At 32.0% G+C, this 27756-nt stretch overlaps 1 protein-coding gene across 2 annotated transcripts in view; it reads left to right on the top strand.

Annotated features, from left to right (window-relative positions):
• The window catches only part of LOC124536810 (cGMP-dependent protein kinase, isozyme 2 forms cD4/T1/T3A/T3B), a 149572-nt gene that overhangs the window by 50954 nt on the left and 70862 nt on the right, over positions 1 to 27756 (top strand). For both annotated transcript variants that reach the window (XM_047113418.1, XM_047113419.1), the window contains exon 2: positions 4741 to 5457. In XM_047113418.1, coding sequence (XP_046969374.1) covers positions 4973 to 5457 — 485 coding nt within the window. In that variant the 5' untranslated portion in view covers positions 4741 to 4972. The remainder of the gene's footprint in view (positions 1 to 4740; positions 5458 to 27756) is intronic.

Genomic DNA, 27756 nt, shown 5'->3' with positions numbered 1-27756 from the left:
TAAAAATTGTTAATATAGATAAAGTTAAAAAAAAAAACTATAAATTCCTTAATTACGTAGTTTATTTAGATATGTAGGTCGAACTACAAAATACCTAAAACAAATGAGCATATTTTATTATCTTGGTGTGCGTACAAACTTACTAGTAGTACTTTTCTCGACGCATTCTCATCAGTTTACCCTAGACACATAGATAATGATAATTATATAACTTTAATAAAGAATCAATGAAGTTTATTACTATATAAGATATTAAATTAACATGGTTATTTTTATTTTTACGAATGTCACATGAACACTTTTAATGCCGTCAACACCTAACCAAACAACAATCTTCAACCTGCAAATTTGTGAATAATACTTTCGTAGATAATGTCGAAATATTGAGCAACCACCAAATAAAAATAAAGAAACATGGTAAATATCCCTTTTTACCATGTATCGCGACGCAACCCTACCCATCAAGTAATTGAGCTACGCTGGTTTTCAGTGGCTGCCATAACGAGTTACAATAATATGTTTTAATATAAAATATATGTAATTTAAACCTGACACGTTCTTCCATTCGTATCACGATTAAGAAACCTTCACTCCATTGACCTTTGTTTCATCTTATGTGTTTTAGCAATTGTGTGCATATGAGATATTTAAAACTCGATACGAGACACCTACTGTAACGGCTTACAGATCAGAAACACCCACTTTTAATGTAGGGTAAGGTTATGATTAACATAATAATTCGAACTTGAAGACAGGTACTCTTATTTCACTTACAAAACTATTAATTCATATTATTTATTTATTCTTTATTGTTAACCCAATCTTAAAAATAAAATAAAATAACATTTTTGTTACACAAAGGTTGCATGAGGTGCAACAGGCGGCCTTTGCGCTAAACAGCGATCTCTTCCAGGCAACCTTTGGGTAAAGGATCATAATATTGATATAAATGGGAAGGGTACTGTAACTTTTCACTTATATGTAGCATAAATACATATAAGTGAAAAGTTACTGTACCTACCCAGAATTAAAAACATTAAATGCTTAAATATATTCAAATATGAACTAAATCTAGTTACTGTATAAATCTTGACCGCGTGGAATGGTGGCAAGAATGCTAGCAGCATTTCCCCTTTGAATCGCAATTCCGATCCTCTGGGCAAAAAACGAACCAGCCCTCATTCACCAGTGGAGGCAATGAGGCGAGGTGTTATACTTTTGATGAATCTTTTTGCGCCACTACTCCAAAGGCCAAGCGTTTCGACAGCAAATGGAACAAAAAAGTAATTAGTACCTGTACCCTTAATCTATATTAATATTATAAATGTGAAAATAATGAAAACTCTATGTGTCGCTCTTTCACGACCAAACCGCTGAATCGAATTTTTGATATGAATCAAACTTACACTCCAAGAATTCTTCTTCTTTTATGCCTGACACGTGACAACCAACACCGTAAAACGCGGGCGACTACTAGTACTTACTATAGCACTTAAGAGGGTTTTGAATTCGTTCATATTAGAAGAAGTCAATCCAATTGAAAAAGTGTGTGTGCAAGTCACCTGAGGGTGGGAATTGCAGTTAAACTTAATAATTAAATTATTTATTTATTTTTATGTGCGTCTGTGTCGTAAATCAATGAATCTAAAGAAGTTCCACTTCAAAATGCCTGATCGCGTATTTTATTGAGGAAGTTTGTAGAGTTTATAACAAGACCCTGCGACCTAGAGGCGCAAAGCATCTTGTTTATCGTAAACAAGCTGTATCTAAATAAAAATGTAACAATTTTGAAATAATAAAACGTATCCTGTGTCCTCGTTCGCTAAGTTATAGATAAATATGCATATTATTACGTGTATAAGCTATTTTCTTTTTTAAATCCTCACACACATTGGCAGCTTAAGAAACATTCGTCAATTTACTTTTGTCACTTGTAACCAAAATACATATTTACGAGGTATTGCAGTACAAATATTACCCACCATTTCATTATCAGGCTTCAACAAAACCGAGCCACCGAATAAAATCTCTCGTTTCTAAGTAAATACATTATGTACATATCTTTTGCATTTATAATATTATATTATTTGTAAGATTTGAACTAACACTACTATTCCTTCTCTTACAGTTTGTAAGTCATTTAGTATACTACTATAATATATTCTTACTTACTTACTTACTTATATACTAATATAATATATTCTACTAGTAAATGGCCGCGATAGTATTATATTACTCATAAAAAAAAACATTTGTTCCTGCTAGAAGTTAAAGTTTTTTCATATCAAACTACATCAAAGTGGATTCATTGTTTTGACCTGAGAGCAACAATCAAACAGACAGATCTGCTTTCGCATTCATAGTATTCGTATAGAATATAGATATTTAATTGGTATTACACTATACTGGCAATGAAAATATCTTCGTTATTATTGGCTAAGTGCCTCATCACCTTCGGCTTATTTTCTTTAAAGTGCGTCCTCCTGTTTGTACAGTTGAATGGAGCTATTCTTAACTATTTTAAAAAATTAAAACTATTTGTCGAACTATATGTATACTGTATTGTATTATTGTTGTGAATGAATCTTAAAATGAATAGAATACGACGTTTAACCTTAAGTGATAACTAACGCTAATAATTATGATCTCGAGAATTGTATTGCGTGTTCAAGTTTCAGAAAAATGTTGCAATTGGTGAGGTATACTTACATACTATATAACACAATACATATACCGTTTGGTCGAAAATCTTTAGTTAAAATTTCATGTTTTTGTAAAATTTCTGAAGTTGGAATGTGCCTTTATTAAAAGGGGGATTATTTTCATAACAATTAGGCGCAGGTTGTTGACTACGTAATAAGTGGAAGTATAGGTCAAAGTTAATGATAGTTTTTATAAAACTATAAAATATTTAAAACGATAAAAAATCAGTAGGTATAATTAAAAATTATAATTTTTCACAAAGCGTTGACAGCTTTCGTTGGTAGGAATATAATTAAACATTTATAATCAATTTATACATTAAAAAAATTACCTAAATTAAATTGTTTTTCTTTTTATTTATATTTACGTCGAAGGTCCTTCGTTATTCAGCCCAGTCTGAACTTGTTCTCGATATGATAATATCGTTCGCATTCGTCAATTCGAATTTCGAAGATTAGATAGCCAGCATCATGTGGTCGTACGCAATTTTAAATCAGGTGATCAATGTTCTCTCAATTCAAATATATATGTTATCATATCGATAATGATAATAAATTTCAAATCACTTCATAAAACAAACATATATAAAGTATCGGATATGTATGATCTTATGTTAGTACGACGGGCAAAATATTTAGCTTGAACTATATTTATAAGTAGGTACATCATAAATAAAAAAAAAATAGGGTGTACACGCGGTTACTCGTGCCCGTGTATCTAATTCCACTTTAAATATAACCAATGTCTTACACTACCTTTATTTATGTAAAACCTATATGTATCAGATTATGATAGGCTCATTTCTAAACCGCAGAATATATAAAGCAGTACTATTTTTCAGAAGAATACTGGCATGTATACAGTCCCATCGATAGATAACTTTTATGAAAATAACATTAGATGCGATATAATCGTTAGCATGAGTAGTATGTACTTATTAAAGTGGATAGATCGAGGTAAAATGTATTATTAATTTGTTTGTGTGCGGTAATGGATCTCGAGGACATCACTATTGGAGCCAATACGAGTATAATTCCGCGATATCGAAATAGCATTTCAATTTAAATAGTATTTTACCATTAAAGTTATTAATTTCGGGATATTTACCATTTTTTTTATTTTTATTCGGTGGAGAAGGTTAGGAACATATTCCACCACGCTGTTCCAATATTAGGTTGGTGGAATACACATGTGGCAGAATTTCTATGACATTTGATACCTACATGCAGGTTTCCTAACGATGTTTTCCTTCACCGCCGAGAACGAGATGAATCATAATTACAAATTAAACACATGAATATTCAGTGGTGCTTGGATTTGAACCCGCAATTGTCGGTTAAGATGCACGCGTTCTAACCACTGAGCCATCTCGCCTCATTGCATTAATTAAATCTTACCTTAAAGACCTTACGTAATTAAGCTTCAATTTTTTTTTATTAAATTTTCGTAATATACGCATATGTTGATCCAGAATAAAACAATTGAAGCAGAGTTTCATTATAATGATTCGATGGTTTCGCACGATATGTGTTGACGGATGTACAATATTTTCTTGACCTCTGTATCTCGGTTATACAATCTTCCAAGATAAATGTTGTCATTGTCAAATAAAATATCATGTATACTATACGTCGTTTTGCAACGGATAAACTTCAAACATTTCATGAATTTAAACTGTCATCATTTGTAACACGAATATCTATAGAACCGTCATCTTAAATTAACAATGGCCTTTAATTCTAGGTGGATAAATTATCTTAATCTATAATTATACGAAAACATTAAATAATAATTAAGAATTGTACTTTGTTATTTTTTATCAAAATAATAAAACATTAAGATCGCTATCAAAAATGTCTCCACATAATACTTTTGTCTCTAGACTCCATAAAATTATAACAATGTGCGATAAATAAAAGAGTATTTGGAAAGAGATTAGGCAATCTAAATTTAGAATGATAAATGTTATGTAAAAATAATTAAACAATATTTATTTTGACAAACATCAGATAGTATAATGAGAAATGTAATTTGCAGGGCGTCACCGCGGCACGCGGGGCTGACGGCGGCGTTGGATCGTGTATCAGCACTACATCGTCTGGCCGCGCACAGGTCGCACGACTCGCACGCACGAGCCCACACACATCCTGTACTTCCCGACAGTGACTACGAACACAAACGAACTCAGTGCTAGTGAACTAAACACGTGAACCTCATTAAACCAAGTGCAATCCTTAGTGATTCGGTGCAAGGCTCGGTAGCCGAGTGAATGCGCGTCTGTTTCGATACCCTCTGCTTTGGATCGTCGCAGCGAACAGCTGTTGACGATGAGCCGAGGGCCGTAGTGAATACTGGTGGAGGAGCGCTTACCGTGGCGCCTACTGTCAACGGCGATAGACGTGCCTTAGACGAAACATATCGAGAGGAACTAAATGGTATAATGGGGACTCCTAGCGCGATGAATTCCGATCCAGAGAATTGTGTTGCTAACGCAGCGGCTACGAACGATATGCAGCCTCTTATCGAGAGGATTAGGGAATTAGAGGCGTTGCTCAAGCAACGCGACCAAGAAATGTTGGAACTGCGCTCGCAGCTCGATAAATTGCAGAGCGTTTTTCCGTATCAACAATATGGTAGAGGATCCAGGGCTCCCAGGAAGCAGAGAGCTCAAGGTATCTCTGCTGAACCCCAGACGAGCTCGTCTCTGCAGGATTTGGCTCACCAAACATTCCGGATCTACGATAAAAACGAGACGTAAGTACCATTCCTTATCTAACTACTTGAAAAATATTTTCCACGCTATCAATATAATTCTAGCAGTTTCAATTGACTTCAAAACAATTTCATATCAATGTCTTAAAATAATTCCAAAATACATTAACCTAATTGAGTAATTCGATACCTTCGCGCCAAAAAGACGTATTATACATATAATTTAGTTTTACTTAAAAGAGCATTTTTATAACATTCAAACGGTATTACATCTACTGATTTAGAATATAAAATTCAAAATATCGAATCCCAAATATGAACATACGTCCTTATTATTCGGAGTTATTGATATTCTTTAGCAAATGAAAATATAAACATGAACTAAAGCTTCACATATTTTCACAAAACAACGGTGTTACCTTCACAATCTAATATTATGGTGTTTATAACACACGGCTATATTTAATTGGCAATATGTCCAATGTCAAATTGTAAATGTTTATCATATCAAGATGTAATTAAAATTATAGGAAACCAAGGGAAAACATGACACAAAAGTAATTACTTTAGTTTTATAGGTCTTTAGCGTCAAGATACTTCGCATACGTGTGAGATAAATCTATTTAATTTATACTTTTGATACACCTATATTGACTAAATTTTCCTATTTTATCTTTTTAATAACCGACTAGTTGGTTACATCGAATTCATATGATATTCTTCGTATCCAAATGTAGACTAATCGTTCATAGCGTCAACCAGCAAAAAATTAGCGATCTGGATATTATTATATAAACATACACGAAAAAATAAATAAGTATATATGTCAATTTTTATGGTGATCAGTGCAACGGTCGAAGTGTGTGTAATGTATGTTTGATTACTGTATTTCAAGCACCAATAATCACATCCACGTAGGTTATGATCGAATCTTCAACCTTACAGCAACGATCGTGACTTCTGATCGTTGAATTTGTTTATGTAATTTACACTGATATCATCTTAAACCCCATTGCAAATAGACAAAAATATCTTAAAATAAATGTCACACGCAAAGGCCATGAAGTACTGAATATATATATATATAATTTTTATCACTGTACATTTATGTATGGACAATATGTTATATAAATATTATATAAATATTGTCTTCTAATAATAGATCAATAAAATATTCGTAATTACTACTGAAGATTTGTTATCTTGATCTTAATTTTCGGATATACTGACTAGTATTTTATACAACGAAAAGGTTTTTAATACTATTTTATATGTATAAAACTGGCTAACCGCCCCGGCTTGGGACGGGTACTTGATATTTTTTTCGTTAAATTATGACGAAATTACATAAAATCATTGTAAATTGTAGTCATTAGTTTTATCGTGAATAGGTAACAAACGTACATACATCCATCCCAACTTTCGCATTTATAATACAAGTAGGACAAAGTCAGACGAGCAGATGGTTAGTGGTGATCTTACGCATAGACATTAATATTAAATATTATTTATTCGTTACACCATAAATGCGCATGGAATCTTAAATGCTAATTCCCTTGTGTTCGTAATTACACTGGCCCAATCATCTTTCAAAGAGAAACACACATACTAAATGAAGGATATATAAAATTTAAAAGTGTACACTAAAAATTTCGCTGTTTTTTCGCGGGTTCTTCTCTGATATGTCCTTTCCTTAGCGTGGGTAGAATAATAATGAGCCAAGATAGTCCAGTGGTAAGAACGCGTGCATCTTAACCGACGATGACGGGTTCAAACACAGATAAGCACCATTGACATTTCATGTGTTTAATTTGTGTTTGTAAAATTCATCTCATGCTCGGCAGTGGAGAAAAACATCGCTCAGGAACCTGAATTTGGCCACATGAGAATTATCCAACCCGCATTGGAACAGCGTAGTGAAATATGCTCCTAATTTTCTCCTTAAAGGGGAAGAGGCTTCAACCCAGCTGTGAATACCTTCTAGCTGTATTACTCCGGAACGGCTAGACCGATTTTGATGGGACTTTCACTGGCAGATAACTGATATAATAAGGAGTAACTTAGGCTACGATATTATTTCCTTTTTGTTAAATTGAAACACGTAAAATTTTTGAATTTAGATTTTTCTTTATGTGTGACTTATTTAATGTCAATTTAATTATGTCACAATGAGAGAAATCAGTATGTAACCATAAACAACTTTTATATATAAGGTCGTTAATGAGTAATTGGATTTTATCGTACTTTAAAACATTATAATTTAATAAATAAATGATATAGCGACTAATTAATTTCAAGTAATTCGAATATAACAATATGCATTGATAATAAATAAACCGGTCAAGTTCATACTACGCAGTTAGCATCCGATACAATATAGGGTACCATTGTTTTTGCAGTAGTTATATGTAGCTTCATTTATAGATTGTCATCGCATATGGTTATAATATAAATTAAATACTTTATGACGATTGTTATAAAAATATATACATTTACATGAAACTTCTATTTTGAAATGTACAGTTATGTATAAAATCGAAATACCATTCACTGGTTAAGCACAAAAACTCTAAAACTATGTCACCTACAAACTTGGGCAGAGAGACACCTTATCGTTTCCACCCTTAGGGTAAAGCTGAAAGGACAGCTGGTAGGTACTAAATAAATGATATAAATGATCTATTTACATAATTAGGTATATCTATCTTGTATCTGTAGTTTATTACATAACCTGATATTAGGTCACCACTGCCGATAGACATCACTGTAATAAATATTAACCATACCTTATATTATAATACACCACCTCGGGAATTAAAGTGATATGTATGTCTCTTGTGCCCGTAGTTAATTGATTCCCACACCCAATAAACCGATGGAACAGTTTGAAATCGCATTACTTATATTTAATAATAAAAAAAAGTTAATTAAAATAGTTTAAATGTTGATATATGTTTAAAATTTTAGGACGAAACAACTTATTTTAATAATAACCTCTTTAAAATAAATTACTATTAAAATGTATGTTTTAATCATTAAATGTAGTATATTTATTTAATAATAAATTAAATTGAATTCATTGACAAAAATAGTTTTTACAATATCTAAGTTTTGTGTTAAGAAAACCAATGTATAAAGTATCTTTAACAACCCATCCCGTAAAACTTAATAAGGGTAGTACATAGAAGTCTTATATTGTAATAAAATACACAAAGAATAAAACAACCTACATACATTTTTTACATACATTACACATACATTTTTTTATTATCTATTTATTTATGGTGACGACCACTTACAATTAATGAATCTATTTTAATTATCATTTCAATTAAATTTTAATGAAGGAAGACTTGCTGACTTTAACCTAACCTATGTTTATTCGAAAGAAATCATTGGGTTAGCGATAAAGTCGCTTCTTATGCTTCTCTCTTGAATTGAATTTATTAATAATCGATATACAATAAAGATTATTTGTTTAATTTAAAACATGTCATCGAAAGTCCTTCTATCTAGAGTTAGAATGACAAAGTTCTGTATCGTAAATTTGTTCAAACAAGAAACAATCATTTCATAATGAAAGTCTATATAAAAAACTGTTAATAATTTTCTTAATCATAGAAGACAATATTTCAAAAACTAAGGAAAACAACAATATGTTAATTCTCTACACGAACTTATGTATATTATATTGAAACCTTGAAATTCCAATAAACATAATGTATAACTTTTTATAATAACTTAACGTTAAATTGATAACATAGTATTATATTCAATTTAAACATTATGATAAATATAGTTTAAAATAAAAATATAGACTTGATTATAAGCGATAATTGAACATTTCGTAGAAGTATTTCGTCTCCAAATTATCAAAAATAACATACGAGGTATCACGATTTTTATCACACTTGAGGTTAAATTTTCGTTGAACATAATAAAATTAAGTTTTACGCTTTTAGTAATGTATTAAATAACTTTTATAGTATTATTTTAACGTTACTAAAGGTTTTTAATTGACTCATAAAAACAACAGACTGCAGCGCGTTTAAAGAACATCTAAAAGGCGCCCGACTTGTAAATTCTGCTGATATATTGTGAAACTGATTTATTTATTTTTTCCTCAAAATTCACACAAAAGATTATCACACAAGTATTTCGTATTAAAAAGTATACATTAATCACATTTATCTGATAGTATAAAATGTATTTTATTTTAAAATTTCCTGAAGCTTTGTTTATAATATTGCCGTTATTTATTGACTTGTCTGATATTCGATATTTAAATTACGAATTACAATTCTAATTTCAAAATAATGTCCTATTTAAACGGTTGTTAAATAAATAAATGTCTTCGGTTGTAAGCCGAAACGATTAGCTTGCACTAACTTCAGTGCATAATTATAATTACTATATGTAATTAATGAAATAATACTGCCAGAAATAAAATAATAATATGTTTTTGACAAAATAATTAAGATTGTGATAGCGCACTAAAGCCAAACAAATTGCCTTCCAATTTTTGTACGCACTAAAGTCAACTGATTTTAAACACCACTCACCAGAGATCATAATAATTTCTTTAGTTCTTTTTATACTGTACACTGCCGGACGATACGGCGCTTTAAGAAACATTAACCATTCCTTACATCGCCAATACACTATCAACCTTAGAACCTAAGATGTTATGTCCCTTGTACCTGTATTTACACTGGCTTACTCACCCTTCAAACCGAAACACAACAATACCAAGTACTGTTGTTTGGTTGTAGATCTGATGAGTGGTTGGTACCTACCCAGACGGGTTTGCATAAAGCCCTGCCATCATGTATATGCGCTACCCGTTCAATATTTCAATATCTAGAACATATCAGACGAACTGCGCGAGTGTTTAACTTAAGTTCACAAATATATCAGTCACCCGTACTTAGGAAATGTGTGGCAGTTGCTTAAGATAGTAATTAAATGGAACACGCATAAGTCAGTTATATGATTATTTTATTGAGGTTACACATAAAAAACGTATATGTTCAAAACACATTAAATAAATGCGTTACCTTTAAAGACTATATAATTCATAAATTAAATAGTTTTTAATTACAGGCAACAAAGTCAAAATATCAATTTAAAAACATTAATTGTATTTTGTTTTCGATCATTCACTATTTAATATAACTGGCACATTGTAAACAAATCGATAATAACAACAAAACAAATAATTTATTTACAACTTTTTATTTACCTAATAAAATATAAGTAGGTACATATATTTTTATTAAGTTTATAAAATTATTTCATGAGATGAAGAAGGCGAGCATGCAAATAGGTTACCTGGCATAAACATGGTTACTGTACGGAATAGTACCCACTGATTAAAACGTCAATGGACTGCAACCATGAGAACTTCCTCAGTGAATGTCATGATTCTAGTAATTGTAATTAAACTGTCTCACTCACCCTTCAAACCGGAACACAGTGATATTTTATATTGCTGCGTACACTGGAAATACCTTACCTAGAGTTTGATGCAGTCTTGCTAACGAATAAAATAAAATTTGTAAAAGAAGTATCTACGTATTATTTTTCTTTAAATTGGTGTTCGATATTTGATAATTTATACGAATTGTTTGCTTTTAATCCTACAATTTTTTTATAAGTTAAGTTAAGTTTAGAAAATCCAAAAGTGCACGCCATCACGAAGAGCCGTGATAGCGTGCTAATATGTATTATCACGCCATTTTGAATACGAAAAAATATATTATCTGCTATTAAAATATATTACTTTTGAAATAATAAACAAATAGTTGTAACTACTATAGCATTGATCATAAATCACTAAATACTATAAAACAAATTCCCCCGACCGAATCTGTCTATATGTTTGCTATAAACTCCAACACTTCTGAACTGATTTTCATGCTGTTTTCACTAATAGACACAGGGATTCATAAGGAAGGTTTAGGTTTATAATTAATTAAAGTATTTCTGTAAATAAGTTGAAATACAACGACAATTTTTAAACATATCGGAACGGAAAAAGGAAAGGAACAAAAAGATACAAATAAAAGGCAAAAACATAAAGCAAAAACTTATTTTCACTCGTTATGTGCGAAGCCCGAACGCAAGTACTTACTACCTAAAAACTAATTTATTAACCTAATATTGTTACCACATTTATTTATGAATTACACATTTCTATGGAAACTCCGATAGATATATTCCAAACCATCTCACACAAATGAAATAAACTGTGATGATTTGAATTCTGGGTGTGTTTCAGTAGTTTTATTACCCAAATTGGTCAATTACGCCATTTTTACGATACAAACGTATAAGTCACTAGTTAATCACTAATTAATATTCGTAACACGATCGCTCTTTAGTTGTTATTACCCAAAAGTGATAAAAGTTTAAAACACCATGAATTTTAAAACATTAATTAGTATTCGAATAGGTTCTATGTGGAACAGTTTTAGCAACGGTGTCCTTTGCCCACAGTTAAATTTATAGTCCTATCTAAAAGATTAGTTCTAATTACTGGCTTATCACGGTTCCATTAAAATGCGTTATCTTTTAAATAGCATGTCGAGTATTATAAAAATATGATTTTGTTGCTGTGCGTGATGGTATACGACTATGTTTGACCGATCTAAAATCAAATGTATCTTAAGGCCTGTAAAAGAAAGAATCCAGCATAAGAAATTTTATTTTTTCTTTAAATATATTTACTTGTTCGATTTTCAAATAAATACATTTTTTAACGGCCAACAATCTACATATAATAGTTGCTGTAAGGAGTATGATTAGGAATCAACCTGTAAGGTACACAATTATTAATCCTTTAATAAATTCAATGATCGTGACAGATTAATATTAAGTAGACACAGATGAGATTTTTATCATATTCAATGTCATAATATGTTTAATTCTTATTTGGCACTAGACTATGCGACGAATATAACGTTAAAGCTCAATGCAATGTATTGGTAGAATTAATTATCGCCGTGACTAGGGACATCAGTGCTACTAAGCGATCTAGATAAACTCCCTTGGCATTTGATTAGCATACATTAGCAGTTTAAAAAAAATATTGTCAAAAGTGCCGGTTCAAGGTGACGAGATAACCTTACCCGATTATTCTTTATCGTTACGACATCTAACCCGTATGCTAGGAACGTACTCGGGCTCAATTTTTATTGTATTTGGGACGTTTTATATTTGGAAGCGACGCACGAGTGTTAACCTCATTTGCATCAACGTTTTCCTTTTAAGGTCTTATTATCTCTATGTTTACATGCGTCGTTGAATTTATAATTTCGATTCAATTAACCGTATATATTCTGGATTTAATACGCTGGTTTGTTTTTTTTTTTTAATTTTTGCTGACTTAAGTAGTGAAAGTTTCGGTTTTGAATTGTCATGATTGATTTTAATCGAAAATTTAAATATAATTATTCTTACAATATTAAAGTTCTTCATGAAATCAAAATTTTCATTTAAATTTTACGTAATTGAATATAGCGTAAAATCGAGTTAATAAATTTATATATAGAATCAAATTTGCATTTTCAAATTAGGAATCTTTTGGATATGCATTTCGACCGACCATCTTAGGCGAAACGCCTATATTACCCCAAATTACCTTAACAGTATCAAATGCGGCTGATCCTAAAACGCACATAAAATTTTATGCAAGTTTACCTAACACATATGTAATTTATGAAATATTTTGACATGTCTAATGATTCACTCAAACTTCATGTTTTACAAAATTGAACTTTATTTTAATATCAATACGAGTTATATTGATGTAATCATAGCAGATAAGTATTCATTGTAAATAATAAATATAAGAATAATAGTCATTTGTTTTTCTGATGTAAACGTATGTAAGAGCCATCACAAGACATATATGTAGTGTATTATCGTTCGATTTTTAAATTTACAACTGGTGTATAAATAAGCCAATTAAAGTTTAAACCGTGAAAGCCTGTATTATCTTATCTGAATAACCGCCTTCGAAACAAACTAATTGTTCCTTATTTGCATGAATATCACTAAGCGATATTGTAGAGGTATTGTAATGTTGTCGAACATTGGAATGTTTATCTATCATCTAATATAGAACTATAATCTGTCATGAACGATAGTGAATCTGACAAATCTTGGTAATCTATTTCTGTCTAGATTGATATAGATTAGATTATAATAAATATAAATCAAGATATTTTTTATCTTACGTTTATAAATGCAAAAGATTTATTAGTTGTTTCTAAGTGGTTTAATAACATTTGAATGAAATAAATCAAAATATATCTATTTATAATAATTTAATTGCCGATCAAGAGCAGAAATAACTAAAACAAGAATTAACATGTACATATGTTTCCTTTATTAAGTTTATTTTGAAATTTAAAATCTTAAAAAGAATAGTAAAAGTATTTCGGCCAATATATCGGACAAAATCATATCTAGTAAAAATATAACTTTTACGGACTTAGAATTCACTGACTAACAGCTAATCATTTAGCTGTTATTGGATTTGACTGATATTTATTTGGACATCCCGACGTTTCGAGCACTTTACAGTGTTCGTGGTCACGGGTAGACTAAGGTGGCATTTGTTTATCCAAAATAATTAATATACGCGATTAAAAATCCGTAATAACTAGTTTTATTTAGTTTTATTTTATTTAAATGTGTAATAATCGCGAAAATTTAAGACAGCTTATCATTTGTTAATGTAACGAAAAAAAATGCATTAAAATAATTTTTTAAACTCCTTTATTCAACTTAGAAGCATTACACTAAGTTATTGATGGTCAAATTAAACACTACCACCGAAAATATTATACGTAAATTTCTTCAAAATGTTTTATGGAGTACAAGATAACATAACTCTAATTTAAGTAGGTAACAGCGCAAGAGACACGCAAGACAAATAAATTCGATCATTCAGAGTTGGAATACAAGTGCGGAGTACAGTTGTCGAATCCCAAAGATGGCAATGAGTGAAATCTCGTTTTCCAATTTGGCCTTTAAGATATGCCTTGCGTATAAACTTTTTTTTTTTAAACAATTTATTACCGTCTTGTTAATCCTAGCTCGTATTCAAAGCGATTGTGAAATTGCTAGAAAACCGCGTGCGTATTTGAATCTCGACCACAAATTTTATTCAAACTGACATTTAATGCTAGCTGTTAAAATTGTTCAAACGAATAGCGTCTTTATGTTAAAAATGAAACGGATGTTAATGGCATATCATTCGATTGAATTAACTCGTATGAACCAGATGCGAGATGATATTTTGATGTAGTGTTTTTCAGCAGTCTATATCCAATTACGATTTCTCATTATATGAAATTATTGAAGTGTTACACGATCCACATTATAGACTCTACCACGGAAAGATTACCCGAATACTTTCCAGACTACGAATTCACATATTGCTAACAAAATTTATAATCGTAAAATTTTGAATGTAATGCTGTCTGGAAATTTAAACACAAGGCACATGAATTACCAAATAGACACAGAAATTTTCTAGATATTTGAAAGATGACATAAATTTATCTCTTTATTATGTGTACCTATGTATGTTATTATTATGTTGTTACTGGAACAGCGTGGTGGAATGTGTTCCAAACTCTCTCCTTAATGGGCGAGGAGGCCTTAGCCCAGCAGTGGGAAATTTAAAGGCTGTTACTTTACTTCACTTGTTATGTATGTTAAGCGTTGCAAAGTTACGTCTTTGGCTAATCATGGGTATATAATCAAGTCATGCTTACCAATAAAAATGACTATCATCAAATCAGAACAAACATACAAAATTTCAAAGCTGTAGGTTCAATGGAAGTGATTCTAAATCTTCTTAAAAAATTTAACGTAAACTAACAAACAAACAGACACGGCAAGTTAAATAAAAGCTTGTTATAATACAAAATGAATTTCAATGTTAAACGATAGCGTCTCTACAACAGCTGAAGTCATTGAATGTGTGTCAAGAGATTCAAGAGCGCTATTCGAGTTCATTTTATTGTTCAAGTACCGCGGCCGACTTGAGGAAGGACACCTGCCTTGATATCATTAAACTAGGATATTAGCAATGTAACAGTTCATTAGTCTTGATTAATGTTTACATAAGACGCTTGTAAGATATTTTTATGTTTTATTTATATCTTCATTTTATTTTGTTTGTATTATTAAACGTTACGAATATTTGAGTAATCTATATGATTAGGTTTTTAATTATCAATTATTGATTCGTTTTAACGTGATTCAGATTCCCATGTCCCGAGATTAGATTCCGATAGGGCCAATAAAATTGATTGCGACGTTTTTGTCAAAAAATCTACGTAGAAGATTTTGGTTAGGAGATAGATACTTTAACATTACCTTGCTTCAGGAAGAAAAATGTGTTGTTACTATATACACATTTTGAGACAAGTTGCATTGTCATCTCTTCAGACATTAAGATGATGTGAGATAAGCAATATAGATTATATCTCTGATTTACACTTGAGCACGTGTCACGCGCGCGTTGTCCTTTGAAATTAGCCGTCGTGGCTAAAAATCAAAAATATTTCTTTTAAGTAAAGTATGCCAACCTAAAATTTTTTTGTTAAAATTGTTTGCTAACTTAAAATATTGTTTTGTATGTATGGTGCGGCGGGGGAGAGAGTTCTAATGTCCGAACATAATAATCCAATTGTAAAAAAAATAATAATGAAAAGCTATATTACCCTTATATTAATAAGGCATCAATTAAATTAATAACAAATTATTCTCGTTATTAATGGAAGCAACCGTATAATACAAGGCTAATAACATTTCTTAAATGAACAATTTCATTTGATAATACAATACATATAGTGGAATATAAAAACTTCCTTGAGGAATAACCAATTGATGAGCGATGACGTCTGAAATATAATTGGTTAATGAAAATCTATTATTGGTTATATCATAAAACAGTAGCAAAATTGAACTAATTCCATTAAGAACATTATTATTATTATTGATAAACAATTATATTGATTGATCGTTCGTGATTGCATCTGAGCATTTAAACTTTGCATTTTAAATACCAATTTATAAAAGTAGTACACGAACTTGTATAAATTATTACTTACTAGGTGTGCCCGCGACTTCTTCTGCGTTTGAATTTAACAAAGAAGCTTGTTCAATAAAGTAAAAAGTAAGTTACTCCTTATTATATGAGCTATCTGCTAGTGAAAGTCTTGGCAAATTCGATCCAGTTTTTTCAAAGATTAGCCGGAACAAACAGACAGACAAAAATTGTAAACTAATTCTGTTTTGGTATACTCACTCCTATGAACCAACTATAATGTACTAAATATATACATATGTATACACATACATACATATACGTTTAGTAAAAGCCATTATTTTAATATTACAAACAGACACTCCAATTTTATTATATGGATAGATATAATCCAGGCTGTTTCAAATAACAAAATATGTTTATTATTGAATATTGTAAATGGACATTATTAAAAAAAAATAGATCCCGCTGAGTTTCTTTCGCCGGTTCTTCTCAGGTCTGAGTTATTATATTCCGAACCGGTGGTAGATTTTAGTGTAAACACTTCCATTTTGAATAAAGGTTTTTGACTTTGACTTTAAGTCTTGGTCGTGGATTCCATCGATATCAACACAACCCGAGTGAGTTGATTAGAGATTTGGAATAAAATATGGAATAATAACTAACATACATAATTGATAATATACAATAAATATAAACATCTTCCATTATAAATTATTTATAATGGAAGATGTTTTGTCAAATAATGGAATATAAGCTTCACTTTGTTTACATAAAGAAAAAAATGGTTAAATTACATATCGATAATGATACTATACGATACTATATGTCATTTCGTTTATTACTTTGTAAAAGCAAATGTAATTCAGAAACTCATTCATTAAAATTTCGAATTTGTTTGCAGTCCATACGCATTCGATCATTAATCATTTAACGATTTAAGAAGTTCGTTAAGAATATGTTAATATACCTATATTTTTATACGAAATACGCTTATTTTTGTGTATATACTTTCATAGATGTCGGCAACCGTCTACGGAAAATTCGACTAAAACAATTCGTCTAAACCAATTCGACTAAAACAATTCGTCCAAAAAAACTATTCGACTAAAAACAATTCGACTAATAACAATTCGTCTAAAACAAATCGTCTAAAAGAATTTAACTAAAGACAATTCGACTAAAACAATTCGACTAAAAACAAATCGACTAGAAACATTGCTCATTCCCCATTACACTTCAGTCTCGCGACTCCGCAGTCTTCATCGATCTTATTGAAAATTTGCGACCACTTGTGAACCTTCTGTCTTCCCGACACCAGCCCGGCTATGTCCCACACACCATCTGAGATGGCCCACACCTTTTTTTTTTGTTTTACGAAGAGGAAAGGCATTTTACGCCTCCCGCCCGGCCGGGGGACCGGGACGGGGGTATGTGGGACTCAACCGCGCTAGGGCTGTCCCTGGCCCTGTCCTACCCACTAAAACCATCCTCGGGTTTCCACCATACCGCCGAATGGTGAGGTAACGGGATCGCCCAGGGCATGCAACCGCGACCCCACCAGCGGCAGCCGCCGTAAAGCGCGCCTGGTGCGCGCCTTCCTCCTCATCCTTCACGTGCTCATGTGACGAACTCCCCCGATTCCGCCACTGGAGGCTGGGCGTCAACGAAGCTGACGCCCTGCAGCGGAAAAGATGGCCGCCGCTGACCGCCGGTGTAACCTGGGAGGCTCGAGTAGCGAGCCCTCCCACTCCCTCCTAGCCAACGAGGCCACTCACATGGTCCGCCCCGACGCCGACCAGGAACGTACCATCATTAGGCATCCCTCCCGCCAGTCTTAGCCGTGGCCGACGAGCAAGCTCAAGCCGGCTCCGTTGCCCAGGGTGCACCACGAGGACGTGACTGACATGCACCCCTGAAATGCCCCACACCCGCCCAACTATGACGATCCGATATATACAGACAGATATGTATACGTCAAATCAATTGTGAACAGTCTGTCGATATGAAGAATTAATTTCATCATTTTATATTTTTCTTCTTTTTTTTTTTATTCTTTCTTTCATCTTTGAAATCAGCTTCTCTCCATCGTTCGTTCAAGAAAATAATATAAAACTTAATATAAAAAACAACACAAAAAAAATATATATAAAAAACAAAATTTTTTCGACCAATTATTGTTAGTATAATTGTTTTTAGTCGAATTGTTTTAGTCGAATTGTTATAGTCGAATTGCTTTAGTCGAATTGCTAATAGTCGAATTATTTTTTAGACGAATTGCTTTAGTCGAATTGTTTTAGACGAATCGTTTTAGATGAATTTTCCGCAAATCGTCGGCAGCAACACCTCTTACAGATTCCAGACCATATGTTCCCATAAGTAAACTGATAAAATATTTCATATAAATCGAGCTGAGATAGCCCAGTAGTTGATTTGAATCGATGATTTCGGGTTCAAACCCAGGCAAGTACAATATATACATATGTGCTTAATTTGTACTTATAATTCATCTCGTGCTCGGCGGTGAAAGAAAACATCATGAACAACTTCATGTGTCTAATTTCATCGAAATTCTGCCACATGTGCATTCCACCAACCCGCATTGGAATATGTTCCAAACCCTCTCCTAAATGGATGAGAAGGCCTTAACCCAGAAGTGGAAAATTTTGTTACTGTACTGTATAAATCGTTCAAGATTATTTATAATAACGAAATGTTTTATGCTAAATTCAAATGTATTATGCATTTTTAGTTAAATAACTACACGAAATATCTTGACTCATTTCAAAATTGATTAGATATTGTATCCGTTCGTGCACAAAGCGTGTGCGAATTCATTCAACTATATGTATAAATATAATTTGACTTAAAATATGATTGACATTGATAAATGCTAACAGCGCATGGTTGATACGTTTTAAATTAACTTAAAGAAAGTTACGACTGGGGTGAATGTTAAAGTAATTATATTTTACTTTTCAAATAATTATAATAAGTAGTATTGGGCCAGTAAACTGACGACTGCGGTTTGAAACCCGGGTAAGCACTGCTAAATTTTATTGTGCTTAATTCACATCGTGCTCGGTGGTGAAGGCAAACATAAACAAAAAAAAAACATCGTGAGGAAACCTGCACGTGTCTAATTTCAATAAATTTCGGTGTTTAACACTTCGCTTTGGAGAATCATGTTAGGATTAGTTCCAAACCTTCTCGTCAATGGGAGATTAGGCGTTGACCTTAGGCGGAGATGTGTTTCGTATCAATTATTTCTAACTGTGAGCAATGATAAGGTATCTTTCCTGAAATACTTGGATAAATCTATGATCAAAATACCAGTGGCAGTACCTCTATAGTAGTATTAGTTTCGCGTTCGTGAGATTGATCATTAATCATTCCACGAATCGCTTCGCGATTGAAGAAATGCATTTAGTCGACATTATATTCATTTATTAAAGCGTATCCTCGTTATTTAATTGATATAACAGTAGAACAAATTAAAAACAAGAATTTTACGCCCCAATATGTCGCTATTAGCGTTAACGTATTTGGTAACCAATTAACGGCTTGTTTAATTTAAGATCAGATAATGAAACGTGTATGTATTGAACAATAAGTTATATATTTTGAGGCCGCGTGTGTTTAAAAGTGTAGAATATATTCGAGAGATTTTTTTAGTATGTTTTGCGTGTTAAATTGGTTCATTATCTAACTTATAACGTCCAGGTCCTACGATCCTTACGTTCTGGATTCAAATCACGGGTCAATAATGTCAAAGTTGGATTGACAGCCTTCTCCTTATAATAATACAACTGCAAAGACGAAATATGGACTACGTAGTAAAAAAATTCAAATATATATTACATGGTACCCATATAAATACATATGTTATACGAATTACTACTTGTGATATATACAAAAACCTCATCAAATCTGTTGCGTAATTTTAAAGATCAGAATTTAGGGACAGAATGCGGCAAACGACTTTGTTTTATACTATGTAATGATGATATGCTAAGATCTTGACAATGAGGAGTAACAATTTAATATAAAAAAATCACTCTTTAAAGTTCACAATTTAAAAAACACTTTAATATAATTAATATTCTTGCTGGCTTAAATCGCTGGAGGAAACTCGAAACTCACCGCAGAACACGAGCGTGAACTATCAGCATGTGATATGCGACATTGCCAATAATTATCATAAAATGTATAGTATATACGTATCAAAATGGCGTGACGCTGTCAGTCGGTTGTCAACAATTATAAGTTACACGAAGTGAATTCTTAGAGAACCGCAATGCTTAAGGCCCTCAGTCGCTTGTCATGTCTGATGCAGTCGTTGAAGCCCATAGGGAACTACTTAAAAGTTAAATGATGATCATTGGTGTTAAATTCCGTATTATTTAACAACGATCATTGAATACGAGGCACTTATACATTATCCGCTGTCATGTAACAATGTAAAACAATACAGTCATTATATTGATTTGTATATGCTTTTAAGACTATTTATATAATCTTTGAAGTTATAAATACAGTACAATTAATCATAATAACATTACATATTCGGTCATATTGCATGTAATGTATTGTACGGCCTTATAAAATATCGATTGCCGATGTAAACCTGGAAAAGAATCTTTAAATTTGAAGTGTTTTTAATGTCATAAATCATCAATGTTGAACAGCGTGATGGAATAACAAAGATCTTCTCTTTCTCACCTTAAATGGGAAACTTTTGTATAGCAAAAAGACATTCGATGCCGTAGCTGATATTACGTGGAATTTTAAGACAATCTACGATCAAAATAAAATGTGATTTTTCCTTATTTAAGAACAGATTAGCTAATGTTCCGACTAATGGTAGGTGGCAATTATAAACAACTTCCAAATCGCTTATGTGGCGCCAAACATGCGATTTAAATTGGTCCCAATTTTAATAGTTTAAATCAATCCAATATCAATTATAACGCTACAAAGAATCTAAGTTGCTAGTTTATATCTTATTGGTGTATCAAAAACTGAGCCTTTAATTAATTAAAAACATCTAGTTAACTTTCACAGTTCGTTAAACTCTGTTTCCTCAATGTTTGGTCTATTTTATTTTGTTTATACAATAAAAAAGAATAAACTGTTACAGTTTATACAAGTAATAAATCTCTGTTTTATGATTTGATAAACTATAATTACAATAAAGGATGTACATATATTTTACACAGACTAAAAAATACACCTCTATTTAATTTGCCAAAAGTAAGCATTATCCTTCTATAGTATTATTTGCGCACTAATTAGGAAATTATGCCCTCGAACGTATCAGATTTAGGTTATTTTATATATATACTTAGTGGTACCACAACCCACTCATCAATTATTCTACCGCCAAATAACAGTACTCAGTATTGTTTGGTTCTGGTTTGAAGGTTGAGTGAGCCAGTGTAACTACAGACACAAAGGACATAACATCTTAGTTCCCAAGGTTGGTGGCACATCGACGATGTAAGGAATAGATAATATTTCTTACAGCGTCATTGTCTATGGGTGATGGTGACCACTTACCATCAAATGGGCCATATGCTCGTCCGCCAATTTATACCATAAAAAAATCATCGTGTGTGATCGTCATACATAGAATATTGTTGTGATTATTCTTGGGCCATTTGTGACTGACTAACGGAAATAACAAATTATCTATAATATTTTCGAAACCAAAGTTTGTACATATCGTATATGTCCTGAGTTTCTTTGGTACTTCTCAAGTCTGAGGCGATTCTCTCCGAACCAGCGGTAGATTTTATTTCTTGACGATCAGTTAATAAATGCTTCTATATGGAATAAAGGTGTTTATTTGAGTCATAAGCGTCGGTTCTGCATGCCCTTCTCTATAACAAAACCCTGGCTACGCCAATGTTACTGGGTCTTACATAAGGCATCGTGCGTATCCATATAGATCACTTCATGAGAACATTGACCGTGAACTGCCAACACGAGGGCTTAATTTCTCATTATCTTAAATATACAAGGCCTGTTAGAATATTTCCATTTAGCTTAGTAACCAGATATTAATAAATATAAGTATATTTTGAAATGTGTTTTTACGATACCACTATGAACAACATTTTTTTTATCATCTTCACATTAACTTTAAAATAAAGACCTAATAAACAATATTAAATTTAAATGTCAATGCCTTTTATTATCTTTAATTTGATACATATTTAATAAAAGATTTTATATTAAAAAAAACTATATTATATATAAAAGCTTTGAATTATAGGACGTTTGCTTTTTGCGTATCCATATTAATATTTATGAGATATTCAATAAAAACAAACAGAATCTTTATTAAATATAAAAGCGTTGATTTATTGAAATAAATGTATTTTGCATACACGAGCGATCAAACTATCAACGGACCAGTGTGACAACAACAGATCTGATGTTAAGTACAGTCAGAGTAAGAAAACCTTCGTCAGTTTTCAAACTCATTTCTTTATCAAGTCTTACACTCTTAATACCTTTTGAATCTAAACATCAAATAATTGCGACGCAATATGTCATTCTCGATCGGTAATGCAGATTTATCGCTCATACTGAGCACACGAAAAAGATCTTAAGGTGACGAAATTTTTCTTACCCGACTGTACATAAAGTGATTGACGCAAGGTCATTGTACTGGGAACTCCTGTTGCTGGGCTAAAAGAGAGGGATAATGACAATGCAAAGGACTGATGCTAGCCTGTTTGGGTAGCTCCCAATCCAATTAACAACATTTAGTAGTATTGTATTGCAGTTCCAGAGAGAGTATGGCAATATTTAGTATTGTTTTAGTTATAGTACAATGGCAGAGTACCCTTGTGTAGCAGACACACGGGTCAAAACATATTGGTTTCTAAAGTTGATGGGACGTGGCGTTTGAGAGGTTTTTAATATTTCTTACAGTGATATAGTGTATAGGCATGGTGGTCTGTCGTTAGTGGTCTGCGATCGTTTCATTCTGTTTTGTAGCTTGAATAGGGGTTTCTTGCAGCAATGAGACCAGATATTATGAATACTAAAGTAATCAAGATCTTTTTGAAAGCTAGAATATGTGAAATTGAGTGTCGCGAAACAAATTAATAATAATAACTCTACCAACTGGTCTTCGAAAAATAATCATAATACCTTTTAGTCTTTTGTTAGAAACAATACATATACATGCATAATATTTCATTATTATCTGTATTGTTATAAAATTTTGTCGATGATTAAGTGATTACAAAATTTTGGCCGGCAGTGTAACTGTACAAGAAAACATGAAATAAAAAAAAAAATAAACGCCATAGTTTAAATAAACGATAAATGGGCACGCGAATATCGATTAATTTGCATATATTAGACTAACATTTGTATTCGGTTACGTCGCTTATTCATATTATGTAATAATCGAAATAATATTCAAACAAATGAATATTTAAAAAAAACTGATAACGACTATAAAATAAATATTAAATATTCTAATTTGACCTCTAATCCAAGTTGAAAGCTTTGACCCTGAATTTTAATATTTTTAAAATTTTATTATTAAGATTTAAGGTAAATTTGCACTGTCGAGTCAATGACCTTATATGGAGAAGGTAATTGAAAATGCCGAATAAACCTATAATATTTATATTCAGTCAGTGATTACTCACATGACCCTAAGGTAAACTGCTAATCAAGCTGGAATTCAACTTGTATGATAGCTTTACGACATGTTTCGAGTGTAGAAACATTTTTAAACCACTGATCATAAGGTTTTACATATGTATGTTACAAGACAATACCTATAGTTCACATAATGAATCCCTGTGAAGGCTTAAAGGCGTGAATTAAAGACTTTAATTAACTTCACGTATCCATCAGGTCCATTCAACGGTTTTATATATTTCTGACATTTACGATATTGATAATACTATTTAGTATACTAAATGATATGATATTTAAAAGCTTTAAAGTTATTTTAAAATGTATATACGCTCAAGATTATACACCGAAATTTACTTCGGATAAATGTATATAAATATCTACTTAAGAGGCAATGTCTTGACAGTTGATGATAAGTCTTTGAGCCTCGCCGTCTGGGTAGATACCACCCATTCGAACATTCTACCGCTAAAGTACAATTATGAGTATAACAGCTATTCAATAATATTCCGTATTTACCATGTTTTTTTTTTATTTTTAGTGGCTAACGGTTTAGTCTTGTTCACGAGACGTTTGCTGCGCAAACACTGGTCACCACTACCATTGTTTAACCAGCAAACGTACGAGAAAGGAGCTAGTCCGATATGGACACTTCTAACAACATCAACAACTACCCGCAAACTTCAGTCTCGTGAACAAGACATTCGTAGATAATGTCGAAATACACCACCAACTAAAAATAAAAACATGGTAAATACCCCGTATTAAATAACTGTAATAATATAAATAACCATGTTAATTTTAAATTTTAAATAATGAGTATTGTTATATTGCGATGGACGAACGAGCTAGTTTTACTACAGGCACAAGGGCCATAACATCTGTGTTTCCAAGATTGGTTACATTGCCGATGAAAATAATGCTTAATATTTCTTTAAGTTATAGTAACCAGTAAATACCACTATTGCACTTTACTAGACGAGTATATTAAGATTAAAGAAAAATATATATGTCGAAAAGATTATTACTATACAAATTACGATCACCTTCAAATGAATGTATCTGTTTTATTTATAAGCTGCTACAAATTCATAGATCATCTTAGTAAAGGATAAACAATATGCTAAAAGCGTGCTGTGGCGGCTTATCGTTTTCAACGATCTCGTCCAGGCAAACTATGTGACATGTGTAATAAAACGATTTTTAAAATGGGATACAATTAATTCAGAAATTAAAACTTAATAATAATAAAATAGGATTTATATATATAACGCGTGTGAATAAAATAGTTTAAAATCTCTAGATATTATGAAACAAATTCCCTCTACGGAATCGTTGTCTAGAGGCGTTAAAATCAAATAGGTACTATCGAATGGTTTTTGATGACGTTTTCACCAACGTATGACGTTATTCCGGGAAAGGTTAAGGCGCCCGTATTTACAACGGTTTTTGATGATTGTTTAAGATATCAGAAAATCGTGTCTGCTGGGCTTTGTATAGATCATTATGTGTAATCTTCGATGGGCGTGAAGCTGGCGATATTCTGGTTATAGAAAATAATAAAGAAATATGTACATATAATAAAATAAAATTGATGAATATTAATATTCAAATATCAACGACGGCTGTCGGCTATTTATTAGGTTATATAATTATATGTTTATCATTTAACTTCTCCTTCTATAAAGTGTAATCTAGTCAAATAATAGCTACTATTATAACTGTTAACAAGTTAATGAAAATTATAGATAAGCTGAGTCGAGATTTCTAATGGTTTACTCGGAACGAGTACTATTCCACGAAACGTGTGTTCCGTAGCATTAATGGTGGTCGTTTGTAAATTATATGCATTATCATATATCTATCTATATACGTACACTTTGCATAATTTATAGCGTTAAGATTATTTCGCGGTAATATCAGACGTATTGTAGCAAACTCACAACTAGATTTTCTGATAGCTGTGTTAGTTCTACTTTCGAAATGGTCCAAATTGAATTTAATATCAAAATCAAAATAAACTTTATTCAAGTGGGCTTTTACATCGCACAAAGCACATTTGAATCGTAAATTAATAATTAAGTGAAACTACCACCGGTTTGGAAAGTAGATTCTACTGAGAAGAACCAGGAAGAAACTCAGAAGTTACTCTTTTTCAACATTTAAAAAATACAAAGTCATGTTAGTCAATACAATTATTTAAATTCATATATCCTGCGTGGAAGTATAAAGGTATTAATTCCACACTTTTTTATCATCTACAAAATCTTGTATCGAGTACCTTTTTTACCCGTGTTTTTTTTTATAAACGATTTGAATGTACGAAACGGCAAAGTTAAAAATGTCTGCGAAATTTTACTATAGAAACGGATACCTTGCCCCAAGAAAGATCCCGAAGAGAGTCTCTATCGGTATGGTAAAGCTGTTTCTCTGACCATTTTCGGTCACGGTCCCCAATTTCATGGGTGATCAGCAATCTACGCAGGTCATTTTAATGTGGACGAGTTTGTATTCAAACACTGATGCATTCTTGCAATCCAATGGGACGGCAAATGGGTCGGTGGAGGATCAAATGCTTTACGTGTTTTCCGAGGCACGAGATAGCTCACACTTCTAACTTCCAGACTTATTGTTACTGACTATTTTTGACGAAATACTTTTAATCCCGGAATTCGGGACCTGTGGCAACTTCTTATAATTCTGTCCCGTTTTTTTCCCTGGGTACAATTTTTTCATACCTAACTTGAAGCATATCCTGCTAAAGTATTATTTTTCCAAATAAGTTTATAAATTGCGGAGTTCTGATATTCAACAAAGTTATGAATAAAAACATCCCAAAATATCTTACGTGCATTAGTTGTATCAAAAAACAAACAGTCGTAAAAGTTTTCTTTTCAACTGATACGCTTTTACAATCATATAAGGCCGAGCGTTCACAGCATTGTAGAGTTACCCTGATGTCGGTTAATGTGGGACAAAATTAATACCCACCTAACTTTTACCAACCTGCCCACTTTTCTAACTAAATGGCAATTTTTTACGACTTCATTGTTATTAAGTCGTTTATGGTACGTGGCAATAGGTAAAATGATGGTGCCACAGATATTGGCACTGTCAGAAATAGTACCCATTTCTTCCAACACGCTAAAGCGTTATCAAACTTGGAAGCTAACATGTTATGTCCTTTGTGCCAGTAAACTCAGTGCTCCCTTCCTGGGTAACTTACATACAATGATACACGATTGTTTAATAAGATCTCGCATTAACTTTAATTATCCATTTTAAATTTGTTGACTTATTCACGATATACAGGTACAAGTAATAAAATTAGATTAAGGAGTATTCTTAGACAATCTTTCAATGGGAAATCTTTAAGTACACACTGGAATATTAGGTTACTGATTGATACCATACTGAACAGTCTCGTTAAATCGTATAGTATGGGTACCTCCATCTATACGACTGCAATCTTCGACCTTGACGTTAATTTGATCATTTGCTTGGTTTTATCAAAGAGCAGAATTAATCTACATCACGTCAGATCCCCAAAATGACTTGTAATTTACATGTCCGTCATTTTCTTGTAATTACATAAAAATGGCATTTTT

The sequence above is a fragment of the Vanessa cardui genome, chromosome 17 (assembly GCF_905220365.1).
Source record: "Vanessa cardui chromosome 17, ilVanCard2.1, whole genome shotgun sequence".
Classification (NCBI taxonomy): Eukaryota; Metazoa; Arthropoda; class Insecta; order Lepidoptera; family Nymphalidae; genus Vanessa; species Vanessa cardui.
Note: the sequence above shows the minus strand (reverse complement) of the source record. Positions and strands in the feature narration are given on the sequence as shown.